At 35.0% G+C, this 15,133-nt stretch overlaps 1 protein-coding gene across 9 annotated transcripts in view; it reads left to right on the forward strand.

Annotated features, from left to right (window-relative positions):
- The window catches only part of THADA (THADA armadillo repeat containing), a 301,092-nt gene that overhangs the window by 69,379 nt on the left and 216,580 nt on the right, over positions 1-15,133 (forward strand). For all 9 annotated transcript variants that reach the window (XR_007374803.1, XR_007374804.1, XR_007374802.1 and 6 more), the window contains 11 exons: positions 616-1,307; positions 2,001-2,152; positions 2,330-2,485; positions 3,214-3,336; positions 3,958-4,081; positions 5,616-5,764; positions 6,624-6,834; positions 8,237-8,372; positions 8,704-8,840; positions 9,266-9,424; positions 10,621-10,778. Coding sequence is in view for 5 of the 9 variants with exons in the window: in XM_048934787.1 (XP_048790744.1) it covers positions 616-1,307; positions 2,001-2,152; positions 2,330-2,485; positions 3,214-3,336; positions 3,958-4,081; positions 5,616-5,764; positions 6,624-6,834; positions 8,237-8,372; positions 8,704-8,840; positions 9,266-9,424; positions 10,621-10,778 (2,197 nt within the window). In the remaining 4 variants the exon portion in view is untranslated. The remainder of the gene's footprint in view (positions 1-615; positions 1,308-2,000; positions 2,153-2,329; positions 2,486-3,213; positions 3,337-3,957; positions 4,082-5,615; positions 5,765-6,623; positions 6,835-8,236; positions 8,373-8,703; positions 8,841-9,265; positions 9,425-10,620; positions 10,779-15,133) is intronic.

Here is a 15,133-nt window from a genome sequence, read left to right on the forward strand (position 1 = left end):
GCCATGTGACAGATGGCAGCAGAGGGGCAGTCAGACAAAGTGGTGTATGTAGGAAGCAAAGATGTGTCACTGAATTCCTCCATGTGGAAAATATTGCACCCATTTTCTTCACCAATGTTTGCTGAGTATTTATGGAGACTCAACAGTGGATGTGAGCATATTGTCCTGGAGGTCAATTTTATGACTTTGTTTTTGGATATATAATTCTCATTTTATTTATTTATTGACTTGTTTCTTAAGACAATGAAAACTTTTCCTGAGGTGTTCAAGAAGCGTGCAGTAACATAATACTGTGAAATACTAGCATGCAGAGGTTCAGTTCTGTTCTCAGCTACAAAATAGATGTTGTAATGGCTTGTTGACCTATATCAGGTGTTTTTAGCTGTGAGTGGTTAACAGCATATGCCAGGTGACTGAGCGTACAGTTTGAAAGATCCAAAACCTTTTCACATTACTTCTTTTTTCTTCAACGAATGGATAGCGTTTCCCTATCCGTATTAGGGTGAGGTAAACTAGTGTGATGAATAGTTATTTTGAAACAGAATTTATGTATTTATTTTCAATGTAAGTCACAAATGATGTTTATGAACTTTGTTTGTTTGTTCTTTTGGAAAGGTTAAAAGAATCCAGCATGGCAACATCTTTGTCTAGAATCCTTGCTATTTGGACCAATTCAGCACTACTTGCCCTTATTTCAGACTCAGCAAATCTAAAAATGAAACTTGATGGAAGTTCAGAGGTGATTGGGAGGCTGCTGGAATACGTTTACACACACTGGGAGCACCCTCTAGATGCTGTTAGACACCAAAGCAAACTGATATTCAGGAATCTTCTTCAGATACACCGGACCATCATTACTGGCTCTGATGAAAAATCAGACCCATTCTTTGCAAGGCTAACCAAGCGTTTACTGAGTTTGGAATGGCATGTAAAAGGGAAATATGCTTCTCTTGCCTGTCTTGTGGAGTGTCTGGGTACTGAAAATATACTGCAGTTGGACAGATCAATTCCAGTACAAATACTGAATGTGATGAATGATCAGTCTCTTGCACCCTATGCTAGTGATCTTTTGGAAACCATGTTTACAAATCACAAAGTCCAGTTTACTTCAAGTTGTCAGAAAAGCACTTGGATTGACCAGTGGCATGACGTCTGGGTTTCTCCTCTTCTTCTAATACTATGTGAAGGGAACCATGACCAAACTACATATATAATAGATTACTATTTACCAAAATTACTCAGGTGTAGCCCTGACAGCCTGAACTACATGATTAAGATTCTTCAGGCTTCTGCAGATGCTAATCTTGGTAAGAAAATAAATACGATATTTGTAACTATAATAATTAAATATATATATGTGTCTATATATATTATATGTATATATATATAAATTTTTGAAAAGTCATTTTCAATTCCTGTTAAAATGAATTTGGGAGATAAAATTCTGGATGGGTGTTTATTGCTGTTAGTATTTCATGGTGGGATTTTTTATAATCTTGAGTATCTTCATGCTGTGAGCAAAATAGTCCATGTTCTAGTTGTATGTTCTTTACTCTTCACTTTACCTGCCAACTTATGTTAATTATCAGGTTGTTTTTTTCCCTATTTTTCTGTTCTGTTATTATTTTCTCTATAGGCTTGTCTAACAGCAGGACTTTAGTGATAATTTTTTGTTGCAAATATATAGATATGAGATCTATGATTTTTTTTTTGTAGTTTTTATTGTAATTGAGTGTAATTTTCAATTAATGGCTTTTGAGACATCACGAAGTCCTTTTTGTGTATGATTTATTCATTCATGAATAGGCTTTGGATTCTAGGCAATTTAGAATGAATTGAATCTATGACAGACTGTTTTTTGGTCTTATTTAGTTTATAGAGAAAAAGAAGAGATAGGTTATGAATTGGAAGTATGTAGAATTTCTGATAAGCTCTGCAGTTAGTACTTTGTTTATGGTGTTCATGAGGCTATAATTATGACTGTATTTCATTTTCTTTAGGCTCTTGGAGTACCAGAGGAGCTCTTGGAGCCCTGATGGCATGCCTAAGAACAGCCAGGGCTCATGGACACCTGGAGCTTTCAAATATTATGAGCAGAGGTCTTGTATCTACTGAATCTATAAAACAGGGTCTAGTCCATCAGCACAATCAGGTAGAGGGACAATTATTTCTTTGAGTCTTTAGACATTAGATTATTTGCTTAGAAAATTAGGGGAATTGCTTAGATCATAAGTTCTGTGTCAGTATTCTTTTAAAACAAAGGTACCATCATAGGTGTCTATAATATCTTTTATATATCTTTTACATTTAACATCTCAATATCTTTCAGGTTTGCATTGATGCTTTAGGTTTGCTTTGTGAAACTCATCGTAGCACAGAAATTGTATCTGTGGAAGAAATGCAACTAATTTTATTTTTTATTACATACAACTTGAACAGTCAGTCTCCTTCAGTAAGGCAACAGATATGTTCATTGCTGAGAAAGGTAAAAAAAAAATTATTTTGCTTGTTGTTTTAACTATATACTATTTCTGTATTTTTTTTCTACTATGTTAGAAAATTGCTCAAATGAAAGAAGAAACTTTAAGATAAGTCTGCTTTGTATGTATTGTGCAACAGAATGACAGACAAGGATAACTTAAAAAATTAGCAATGGACATGGTGACTAATTGTGAATGGCAGTGTAGTAGGAGAATGTGGATAGGATAAGGAAAGCATATGTGTATAAAGAGTGTTTTGAATGGGAGAAGGATGGAATAGGCTTAGCAGAAACAGCAAAAGCCCATCTCTATTTGTACTTGCCTGAAGCAGACTGAGAAATATGAGTTGTAAAATTTGTGTTGGAAGAAATGAAGTAGAAAGGGAGAAAGCAGTCCAGAGGTTTGTTAAGCTATAAAAATCTATGCATGTTAATTGAGTTATTTTTATACAGGAGCATACATTCCATGGAAAATGGGAAGGTGGGAAAAGAAGAGTGGGTGTAAACTTAAGGAGGATGGAAATACATGTTGGAAGTGCAAAGGAATGGGAAGGAGTGTGAAATGGGGAACAAAAAACCTTGTTTTTCATGTGAAGGATCAGTTCTGTGTTGTGCTGCATATGAACTTTTTTAAAAAATTGCAAATAATATGTAGAAATTAAGCTGAAAATCTCATTAGCCCTTATTTAACTGTAAATGACTCTTACCTTTGCTGTTTTGATTTTTTCTTAAAGTTATTTTGTAGAATACGAGAAAGTTCTCAGGTGCTTTATAAATTGGAGCAAAATAAAACCAAGCAAGAATTGTTTGAAGATTCACCTCAAAGGAATCCTTTGGGGATTTTGCAGAAATACAAAGTAAGTAAACATAAATTATGTTAGATTTGTAGAGATTTAGTAGACAAAAAGAAATGGGAAGGCATTTCTGTAAGTTGGTTAATTTTTCTTGAAAACACCTCAGAGTATGTTAAGTCATGTCTGTGTTAGGAAACACTGTGATGTAGAAGGGTTCAGTCATTTCAAGTATAACAGTATGAACACTACTTGTGCAAGTTAGTTTTGATAAAATGTGGTGTTTTGTCATGAACCGAGGGCTTTTTGGTTTTTGGAGAGTATCTTTAAGCTTCATTTTGTCAAAAGGCAATCCAGGTTACTTTCTGAGGATTGCTGAGTGAACTGAAACAGCAGCAAGTGGGGAATGACAGCATTTAAAGGATTTGATGTGATTGTGATCTCTGTGGGAGCAGGGATGGAAGCTCTTTAAGAAAATTGAAACCAAAGATCTTGCTATCTTCCTGTGCTCTGGGAAATAAGAAATTTGTTAATACTACAAAAGTAGGCCTCCCATTCCTCTGGGTGGAGCTGGAAGGGTCATGGTTTTGTTGTGTAACACTGTAGGATGTCCTGTATGTTATTACTTAAATTTCTGTTTGTGGGGCAGCAAATAAGCTGTTCTAAAATCTCTCATTTGATCTTTAGGATTTCCTGTCATCTTTATGTGACAGACTTTTTGAGGCGTTGTTTCCTGGTTCGTCGCACCCAACCAGATTTTCTGCCCTTAGTATTTTAGGATCAGTAGCTGAAATATTTTCTGTTCCAAAAGGTGAGAGACTGTTTTGTATTTATAAATAAATTACAACTTATAAGGTGTGGGGATGGCAGATATTGAAGATTTTTTTAATGGAGCTGGTTAATTTCTGCCGAAGTAAAATAGGAAAAATATTTAGAAAGTACTGTAAAAATTAAGTACTTTGCCACTTTGATTTTATCTGAAGAGAGTATGGTACATTTTAATAGCTAATGGAATTTTGAAGTAAATACAATGTCTGTAGCCTGTTGAATATCTTTCTTAAATAAGAATTTTCTGGCAAGACTTTCCACTTCTTTTTTTTTTTTTTTTTGTCACTAGAAAAGATTTTTGGAGAAGTTTCAGTATATTTAATAACTTCACGTCCTTTACCTTTTCTAATTTGATAATAGCATGTTATTTAAAATATTGAGACCATGGAAACTGTTAATTGAGAAAAAAAATTATATGTCCTTGAGGTATATTGTATCCTAAATAAGGAATGCCTGAACTGGACAATTGATGATCTGCTGCTGCTGTTACTCAAAGTTTCTACACTGTTACAGCAACCTCAGTTGAAGAAATGCTACTTAGAGCCCCGATATACTGGCAGTTTTCCTAAATCTTGTCTCTGGATCATACGATCAACATTAAAGCAAATTTTTGGTGTTCAGTTGTTATTTAAAGGAATGAGACATCTAAAACTTGATTTGGAGAGGAAGTGACCTTCTTGGTTGGTCTTCTTTTCTTAAAATCTGCTGTAAATCATTATGCTAATTTCATTATTATGAGTTTGTGGCACGCTGTTGTGACTTCTGATTTTTTAGGAGAAAACTGTACTGGGAGTTGTTCATAATAGCTTTAAGATTTAGGAGTGTAACTTTTAAAAAGGAGATTAGCTGCAGTTGTGTTTGTGTTGTAGCATGGTGGTAGCATAGCTTGTTTATGTCTTAAAACTTCTGGCTTCTTTCTGGCATTACGTCAATCCCCACAAATCATGACAGCATGCAGAAGTCTTAAATCCTTTTTTGAAAAGAATTTCTTGCTACTGTTACTGAATTTCAGGGAAATAGTTTTCAAAGCTGAATAAGTCAGATTCCATTTTTGGCAATGAGTTACTGTATGGGAACTGCTGAATCATGGCCTGAACCTCTGATTGATCACCTGAGGCAAGCAATGAGTCAGCCACGGGAGCACAGGTGAATGCAATTCACCTGTGCTGCTGGAAGAGGTGGAGCCTGGCTCCATCTCTCCTAGACCCATTTAAGAGCTGGCTACACTCCTAGACCCATTTAAGAGCTGGCTACCAGAGTCGTAATTATAACATCTTTATGTTCATTGATTATACAGTTATTTTCTGTGTTACAGAGAGTAACTTTCTGATGTGGGAACTTTTGCTTCAAAAATGAACGCGTCATCTTAAATATTCATTAGTATTAAAATAATGCTTTAGCTAAAATTCTATTTTAGTGTTTCTGATACTAGAACAAAATAAAATGTAAATATGATGCTTATTCTCATTTAAAAAATTACAGCAAAAAAATTACAGCAAAACAATTTCTTTGAGCAGGCCAGGAGCAAGTTTTTAGATTGGATCAGGAGATGAATTCTGCTCGTGTCCGAACTTTGATTCAGTGCTTTGCAAGTACTTTTGAAGAAGTGAAAGTCCTAGCGTTTGAGCTGTTAATGAAGCTACGTGATGTTGCGTTTAATTTACAGGTATGTAACTAAAAACAATTTAATGGGAGTAATTTCATGGAAGATGAATGCTCTGTGTTGAATTAGGTACTTGAATAGCTCTTGACAGTTAGAAGCTGGTCCAAGTTGACTGCAGTAGAGTTCAGCCATAGTTTTTTCAGTAGATTTTTTCATAGCTTCAGCCTTTTCCTAAGAAGGCTAGTTTTGCTAACAGATGAAAAAATATGGGGAGTTCATTGGGTGTGGCTATAAACTGTTTACTAAGCACATTTTGATACTGGGGAAGAGCATACTCTAGTATCAAATAAACAGATAAGGTAAGCTTTTAGCTGTGATGTCCTTTGCAAGTGATTGAGGCATTTTGACTTTGTTACTCATAAATTTCTCAAAACTCAGCCTTGTGTTTCTGTTCCTCTTTGATTTGGTCTCAGATTTCATTTTCTGATTGTCTATGATTTCTCTCAGATTTTGCACTTTATATTGTTGGGTTTTTTTTCTGATCGCTTTATGAACGCTCTGTAATTAAAAAGTACTGGTGAGCAAACAGTGCTTCCCAGTAACACTTGCTTCTCTGTGAGGACTGTTGGCAAAGCACTCTATTTTGAAATCAAAACCATCTTCCTGTGATGTATGTTGTGTTTGAATGCTGCTTTATAAATGAGCATTCCCATCTTCAGTGAGTACGTGATTGTATCTTTGCTAAATGCCTACACAGTTCACATTTAGACTGCAAGGCAATCTGTGTATAATATAAACGTTTCTTAAAAAAATGCGTACCTGCAGACTCATTGAAAGGCATGTTCTTCAGTTTCAGGGTGCTGATTACTTTTATTAAATCAAAATGGGAGCTCAATAAAATGAGCCCTATTGTTTCTTTCAGGATTCGGAAAGCCTAGATCTGCTATTCCAAGCAGCAATGGACCTTAGCACAAGTACCAAGCCGTATGATTGTGTCACTGCTTCCTATCTGTTGAACTTCTTAGCATATCACAAAGATCTACAGCGTATTTGTTTAGGAAAATGGGTTAAGCATAACCTGCAGGTGACTGAAGACACATCAGTAAATACAGTGGAGAAGAACACTTTAGCAGGTAAATTTTAGGGAAATTATCACCAGCATTTTTTTTTATATTTAATTGAAATCTTGTTGCTTCTCTTCAAGACGCTCCAGAATAGGCAGAGTGAGTAGAAGGTGTTTATTTCTAATAGGATTTGAGGTATATTTACTTCTGCTGTTAGTAGACTGTTTCATCTGTTATGAAGATCTTAATCAAGTCCTGTTCACATTGATGCTTTTGCATGTTTTCAGAAAATGGATTTCATTATTGTTTTAGTCAAAAGGAATATGACATTGAGAGCTTTAACTCTTTTGATGAAGCTGGTTACATAAAGTGCTGGAAAGGAACCTCTGTTCCTTGAAAGCTCGTTTAGCCAGAGCAAAGGCAGCTGTGGTTTGTCTGTATCATGTTTAAGTACTTGACATTTGAAGTGCTGACTCTTGGACCTCTGTTCACTCAGTGCCATTGTTCCAAGTGGTTTGCAGTCCTGTGTATACATTGCTGCTTTGTTCACACGTGGAATATTTTTCTTTAATTTGGTGCCTCTGGGTGAAAGCTGCAAAGTTCTAGATCTATCAGATCTGGCAAATTCATTAAACAAATATCTTCCAGATCTAATAATTGGCAATGAAATTAAAAATTGGGAAGCTCCATTGTTTGTGATTGAATGCTGAACGTAGATTTTAGTAAACTCGTAACTTTTTTCTGCGCTCTTAGTGACTTCTTTTCTAGTAAGACTTTCTATTGGCTTGTTAGTATCTTCTTTATATGCAGTGAAACCATGATTTTTGAGACATCATTATGATTAGTATAAATAAAGGAAATGTATGGGTAATCTTATGTCTCATTCTTAGAGGGTATTTTCTATTAGTGATCTGTAGTTTGTTATTTGGATCTGTAATTCATTCTGATTCTGACACTGATGTGCTACATGGTATAAATGTAAATAGAATTGGCACAAGTACCCTTGCAAACTGGGCAGCTTCTTCGGTGGCTAATTAAAGACTCAAATATTTAACAGGAAGCTGCTGATATTTAATATTCTGTTGAGCTGTTTGTTGTTTTAAGCTGCTTCTATGGACAAAGTCTAACTTTCAGTATGTGGTAGGTTACCTCTCTTGACTTCAGCGTGGGTTGTGTAATTGTCTCTGAGTTCATGGTCTTGGCTATGCTTTTCACTGTTGCTGTTTGATTTGGACAGACTGAATAGAATATAACATATTGTTGGTGTTTAGGTAACTGAAAACCAACAATAAGCATTATTAAATGGATGGAAGAGTAAGGAGTGTAAGGAAAGAAATTTCTCTGCATTTTCCATTGAACTGTTTTATAAACAGGTTTTATTCGTATTTCTTCTAAGCAGGTTTGTTTTTCAGAAAATACACTGTGTGTTTGTATGTACAATTTACATCTGTAACTTTTTAAAAAATTTTAGTTATCAAGCTTTTGTTGGTGAATGTTGAAGAAGAAATATTTCAAGCTAAAAAGTCTCTACTTCAAGCGGCAGCATCATTCCCAATGTATGGGAGAGTGCATTGTATAAACGGAGCGTTGCAGCAATTACCTCTTAAGTAAGTAAAGCATACTACAAAATAGTAAGTTGTAACTCCTTAATTAAGCACAGTGGAAAGCTGCTCACTGGAACATAAAAGCATGCAATGTTATCTGTAATGAATTCCAGTACCTGCGGGTTTTGGCGCTCTGACTGACTTTGCCATGGTTTAGCGAGGTGTTGCACATTCCTCTGTGAGTATAAAAACTCAGTGTTAGGACTTGTCCAACTTATTTGTTATTTTCACAAATACAGTTGTAGATGTGTTTATAAGGTCTTTTTTTTTTTTTTCCCTTTAAATGTAAAATTATTTTAATCCTTGGTATGGTGCTTGCCTCTTTTCTTAATAGTAACTTGATGTTCATAACTGAATGGAAGCAAATAGTGGCAAGGCTCATTCTGATGTCATATGAACTGTCTGCTGTAGTATCACCAGTAGTGCAGAGCTCATCACCAGAGGGTCTTATTCCAATGGATATTGATTCAGGTAAACAAACAAATAAGCAAACAAACAAAAAGAATTCTGTAAAATCTGAAGCTCTTGAAGTTGTCTTTATTTCTTAATTCAGGAAATTCAGGCAATTCAGGAAATGAATCCTTACACCAGTCCCTTTCAAATTTCTGTTTTATGTCTTAATCTTAAGCCATTCTTTTAAGTTTTGATACAGGTTATCTGTCTTCTGCACTAAACGGAACGAGCCTGTGCAGATGGTGTTGTTTCAAAACAAGTGACTGTGTGGTCTGCTTTTCTTTTTTCCTTGGTCTTTATAGTCACTGTGGTTTGAAATGTTACTGCTAAGGGCCTTCTTTTTTATTACTTAAAATAAATTACCTTTGTATGAAGAACTGAAAGTATAATAATAATAATAAAATAAGAAGAAAGCAGCTGAAGTATTCTTATCTAATGTGTAGAAACTGCGGATCGCCTGCAGATGATTCTGAATGAGATACAGCCGCAGGACACAAACGATTATTTTATGCAAGCAAAAATGCTGAAAGAACACTGCAAAGTAGAGTCTAAACAGCTGGCTGACCACAAGCCGGTGGAAAATATTTGCGCAGAAATGAGAGGTAAATCAAACACTGTATTAATAATTAAATCAAGTTATTCTTTACAGAGCAGACGTTTTACTTGGGTGATCAAAGTTGGAAGTTATTTTCTCCATATAATGTTTCACTTCTTCAGTAAACTTGTCAGAAGCTAGTTATTCATGGGCATGGTTTTAAAGACTAATTCACTATGTTTCTGCAAGATTGTGGTTAATCTCTCTTAGAGTACATGTGAAAATGAGTTGTTTTGATATTGGCCTGGATTCTGTTGCCCAAACTTCACTGGCCAGGTAATCTTTAACACCTCTTCTGTCAAGAAACGCTTTAACACATTGCTTGTTGAAAGGTGTTAGTGTGATTTCACTCTCCAGTGTACACAAGGCTAGTGGGAATTTATTCATGCGGTAAAACTTGTTGCATGGGATTACATAAGCAGAAGCTTCTGTTTGAAGGCTTCCAGGGATAAAATGTTAGATAATATTTGCCTGTTTCAGTGAATAGCAGCTGTGCAATTTTTCTATCCCTTTACGTCTCAGTTTCAAACTTTAGTGTATTTATTGTATGCCTGCATATATTTGCAAAATACCTGTACGTTTCAAAGGTAATGATTTAGGTGAGGTTTTTAAGTTTTAGAAACAAAAAGTTGGACTTTGTTTCTTCACACGTTTTCCTGCGTATAAAACGTTTTTTTTGATTGGCCATATGTTTTGTTTCATGAAAATGTTTGTAAATTACGTTAGACTCGCATAATGTCCACTAGATGACGCTGCTGCATTAAAATGTGTATGGTCTGGGAGCATGGGGGCATCTGAGTTTTAAAAAAAAAAAAAAAAATAAATGAAAGGGAGGGGAAACCCACAAATAACATCTAGTGATGGATTGATGATTGGTATAGGAGTTCGTTGGAGCCTAGCTACAAAGCTGCTGATGTTTGTATAGTTTGATATGCAGTGCAATGCTGATGTTGACAAAAAGACCTTTAAAATAGTAGTGAAGTTGTATGCTACTCTCATATCCAAACAGAGTTAGGTATGATATAAATTTCCAAGAATTGAACTGAGTTCAACAGAACTAAATTATCTTTTGTACTACCTGGTTTTGAATTGTTTTGTAGTGAATTAGTTTTTGTAAGAAGATCAAGCTAAATTAATTCTAAATTACAAGTGCCTGAGAATTTGGAGTCAGACTATTAATATTTCTGGATTTTTGTTTTTAAGGTAAAGAAAGTCAGATATGTGATGTCACAGCTCAAATGGTACTCGTGTGTTGCTGGAGAAGCATGAAGGAAGTATCTCTGCTGTTAGGGACACTGTGTAAACTTTTGCCTGCACAGGCTGCATCTGAACCTTCAAATGGGTTGATTACTGTAGAACAGGTAGGGAAGTACTTCTCATTAAAAAGAGATCTTCATATTCTGGGGAAAAACAGACAATTTTTATGAATGTCTTCCTTTTAAATAAAGCTATATTAAATATGAAAAAGTCTTTTTGTTGTTGTGCATGTGGTTAACAATCTATTTTTGCTACAATGGTATGCAGGAGGCATAATGCTTAAAGTAGTGACAGTAGGTGTAGTTATAGCAAACAAACTGAAGAAATATTCATATTGCTCAGTTATTTATAGGGTGTATATTCTTTTCATAAGAACTGATTTATATTTATACATATGCATATATATGAATTGTATGTTAGAATTATTAACAATTTTATGAACTGGCTTTGTTTTTAAACAGTTTTTTAATTTCATTTTGAACTGTAGATGTTGGTATTTTCATAAAGCTCATTAACTGAACTTCATAATAAAAAATTCTGAAAGAGATATATGCTGACTGGTCATAGCCTTATGCTACATAGGATGTTTGAATTGTGGACAATTTTAATGTGACTCTTCTTCCTCCTATGTTTTTGGTTTTAGAGATCAGAAATGTTAGTATGCCATCTGGATCTCTTGTAGAATGTTGAGTGCAGTACTTACAAGAAATTAGATTACCACAGTCGTTTATTTGGAACATATTTTGTCTTTATTAAATTTCTGTTTTTAATTGATGGCCTTTTCATTTCCTTATGATTTTGACAAAACCAGTCTACCAGTGCCAGATTGAAATACGCAAAACATACTACTTATTAACTTCTTTCCAGTAGAAAGTGAATAGTTTTTCATTAGGTGTTGTGAGTTTCTGTCTTAAAATGAATAGCAGTGTAATTGCAGGTCTTATTTCTCGTAGTTTTAGTGCCATGGAAATAGTGTTAGTATCTTTATTCTTGTGCTGTCTCTGGCCTACTTGTTTCCTGGCTAGTTTACAGCTTTACTTGTATTGCTGTAGTGGTCTGGAAAGTGGATAAGAGCAGATAATGTTTCTACTACTGTGTTCTTTTACTCTGCTTCAAGTCAGGAATTGACAATTTAGCATGAGTTGGCTCTTACTGTAGTATTTCCATTCTTATTTAGAAAGCAGACATTAGCAGAAACATGTCTTCTTTTGATATAGATGCCTTATTAGATTCTCTGTGCTCCTGACGTCTTCCTATAAAACAATTCCTAATGTTCTAATCTGAAGAACATTATTTGATAGGAAATCAAATTATATTATATAAGAATTTTAGGGAAATTTATAGCCATTTTCACTGCACTTTTTGTAAGTAGCCTTACCTTATTATACAAAAAGAATATTTCATCAGAAATTACTAGAAATGTCAGTACCAGAATTTCTGTGGCTTTAAACTTCCATGAAACACTTTTTCAATGTTGAGAAATAATAGAATTGGATTTTAGTGTTTTATGCAGATACACCCTTTTGCAGTTGTCCATCTTTTCTTTGTTCTGTAAGTGCCTACGGATTTAAGAATATGGAACTGTGAAAGTCAAGAGAAGCTTTGGATCTAATTGCCTTGAATTGGGGCTAAGTATAAATGTTGAGTAAAATCTGTTGCAAAGCATCCCTTCCTAGCATTGCACCTTTCTCCTTATTTAGGTCAGTAACTGTGTGACGTTATACCTTATGGAATCGATGCTATTTTGCAATTTATTCATCCTAATTATTGTAATAAGTGCTGAATTTGCTTGTTCTCTCTTTTTTTTTTTTTTTTTTTTTTTTTTTTTTTAAGCAAGCAAATGTCTTTCAGTCCACATTAAGAAATGTTGCAAAGGAATTGTGCTTCTTGGAAGATAACAGTGCCTGCCAACTAGCTGTGGCTTTATTTCTTCATTACTCTTTACTAGCAGTTAAATGTTGTCTCTTGTGGCGTGTCCCCATGTAGGAAAAGTTGATAGACAATCAGCACTTGTTTGTTACTTATTATTCCTACTGGAAGTTGGAACAGTATTACATTTGCACCTTCCTTATCTTTTGAGTTACAGATTAGGTTTGCATGGTGTTTGAATGTCACAGTGTTTGCTGAATCTTCAGAATATCTTCATGTGCTTTCTGTAGAGATGCATATAGAAGTTGCAAAATTCTGAATATAAATTGGCAGTTATTAATGTCTAGCCCATGTTGTGGTAATTGCTTTGCCTTTAAAAATAGACACAGGAGTTGCCTTGTCTGTCTGATGGTATCCCTCCATTCAAATATTTGCTCTATCTTTCATTCTCCATCTGGCCCAGAAAATCTGAGGTGCCAGAGCCAAAGCTGTGCCTAGTAGGATAATCATGCAAATGGCCTTTCGTAGAAGAGTTGTTCCATTAGCAGCCAAGTGATCAAAATAATATCTAACAAAGACTCCATTGTCCCATGACCATCATGAGACAGTGCTCCAAGCCTGGTATTTTAAGTTCTTCCTCAAACTCCTGTTTATCGCAGATGTAAGGTTTTAATATGATTTTAGGAGATAAGCTTACCAAAACCATGTGCCAAGGTGAACAGAAACAGGCAGCGGAAATGAAGACTTGGTGCTGTCCCAGTGCCAGGGGTTCTGCTTGTGTTAACCCTGACAGACTGGGTCTTGTGCTGGAATCTTCAAGTCTACAGAAGACCTTCCATAATCACAAACCTCTGTGATCTTTCATATTTGTGCTAGTGCTAACTCCAGTTGCTGCTTTGGTGTTTGTTTTAATCAGGAACAGATTCGCTTGTTTTTAGACAAAGCAAAAGTCATCTTCTCCCAGTTCTTAATGTAAAGTGTCTTCTGTAGAATTTGGTACCAACCAACTTTTAATATTTTGGAAAAGTTCTCTCTAGAGGATAGGATAGGATAGGACTTGGTGGCGTCCAATCACCAGAAAATAAGATACAAATATACTCGTTTCTAAAGTACTTTCAGAATCTTCTCTACTGAATGAATGTCTACTGAATATGGAGACTTTTGATCTCAATAGCAAGTTTAGCCCTGTAAACTGTCAGTTCTTTTGTTAGACGAACCTGTCGTACTCTTGATATTTAGTCAAGATAATCTAACGTACTTAAGATATTTGCTTTCCACAGCATATTTGAGTATTTTATCTTTGAGTGTACTTTCTTGTATAAATAAAGTAGGTGGAGTCACTTTTTCTTACAGTTGCTGTGACTCTTCATGATGATGTATCAATTCCTTGATTTATTCTCCATTCTGACATTGAAGAGCTGGTTTTATGATACGAGGAAGCTGAATGCTATTCAATCCTGGAAGAGTAAGAATGCCATGCTCATGAATCCTCTAAGTTTGGAATGCATAGTTAGCATGGATCCTGAGGCAAGTTCCTCTGTCATTTTCTGAAAAAAGAGTTGTGGCAGTTCTTTTTCTTCAAACTGTAGCATATGAATGAAAGTGAATATACCAGAGTTCAGTTCGATGTAATCCTCTGGTCATTGAGGCTGTTGCAAAACACTCAGAAATATAAGTAGTAAGTTGAAAGTTATGTGACAAAAAAAAGTATCCCATATGAAAAATAAGGGTGGTGGTGGAGCAGGAAAGCAGTTTGACTTGCATGTGTATGGTTTTCTTGGTTTGGTTTTGTTTATACAGCTGGAGAGTTGGTCTGTCTGTGGGTCAGTTGCTTCTGGAAAAAAGGCTCTTATTCTGAGGCGAGAGAGCTGAAACCCTGCAGATATTTCCAATTATTGCTTATCTTAGGCTGGATTTAGCTGCAGGAAGTAGGACGTTTAAGCTCTATTTTTTTTTTTAACTATTGTACTTTCATTGTTTGGATAAAATGAATTAATGGTTAGAAAACTGTAGTACATATGGCATTAACTCCTCTGACATCTTAATTACTTGTTAGACTATTAAAGTGTTTTAGCTTATAGCTGATAAAATAAGAATTTTATAGGAAACTTAATGATTTAATAGTTGTTTTTTTATAAAAGTTTTGAAGATCTTTCTGAAGAAAATCTTGCGTAGTAAAATGAATGTTATTGTTTTAAACACATGATATTGGAAGCTTGCATTAAACCTTGAAAGTTAATGATTCTCATAATTCTGGAATAAAGAAGGATCTCAATCCATGTACAATTAGACTGTGGCACTGTAGGCTTCCAAACAGCATTGGAAGCTTGGTCATCTTGATAGGGTGCTAGAAAGTAATGATCAGTGAAAGTTCAATCGTGGCTTTTCATTTTTTCAGATGTAGCTCTCATTACTCCATATATGCCACGTCTTTTTTTTCTGTTCTGAAATTGTTTCTAGTAGTCACAGACATTCTTGCAGAATTGAGGGAATTGAGGCAACTTCAGGATAGCTCACTAAGATAGATTTGTTTTCCTTTGGTACAATTCTTTAGGAATTTGAACTTATTTTCTGGTACGTTTTTGTAAAT

The sequence above is a fragment of the Lagopus muta genome, chromosome 2, assembly GCF_023343835.1.
Source record: "Lagopus muta isolate bLagMut1 chromosome 2, bLagMut1 primary, whole genome shotgun sequence".
Classification (NCBI taxonomy): domain Eukaryota; kingdom Metazoa; phylum Chordata; class Aves; order Galliformes; family Phasianidae; genus Lagopus; species Lagopus muta.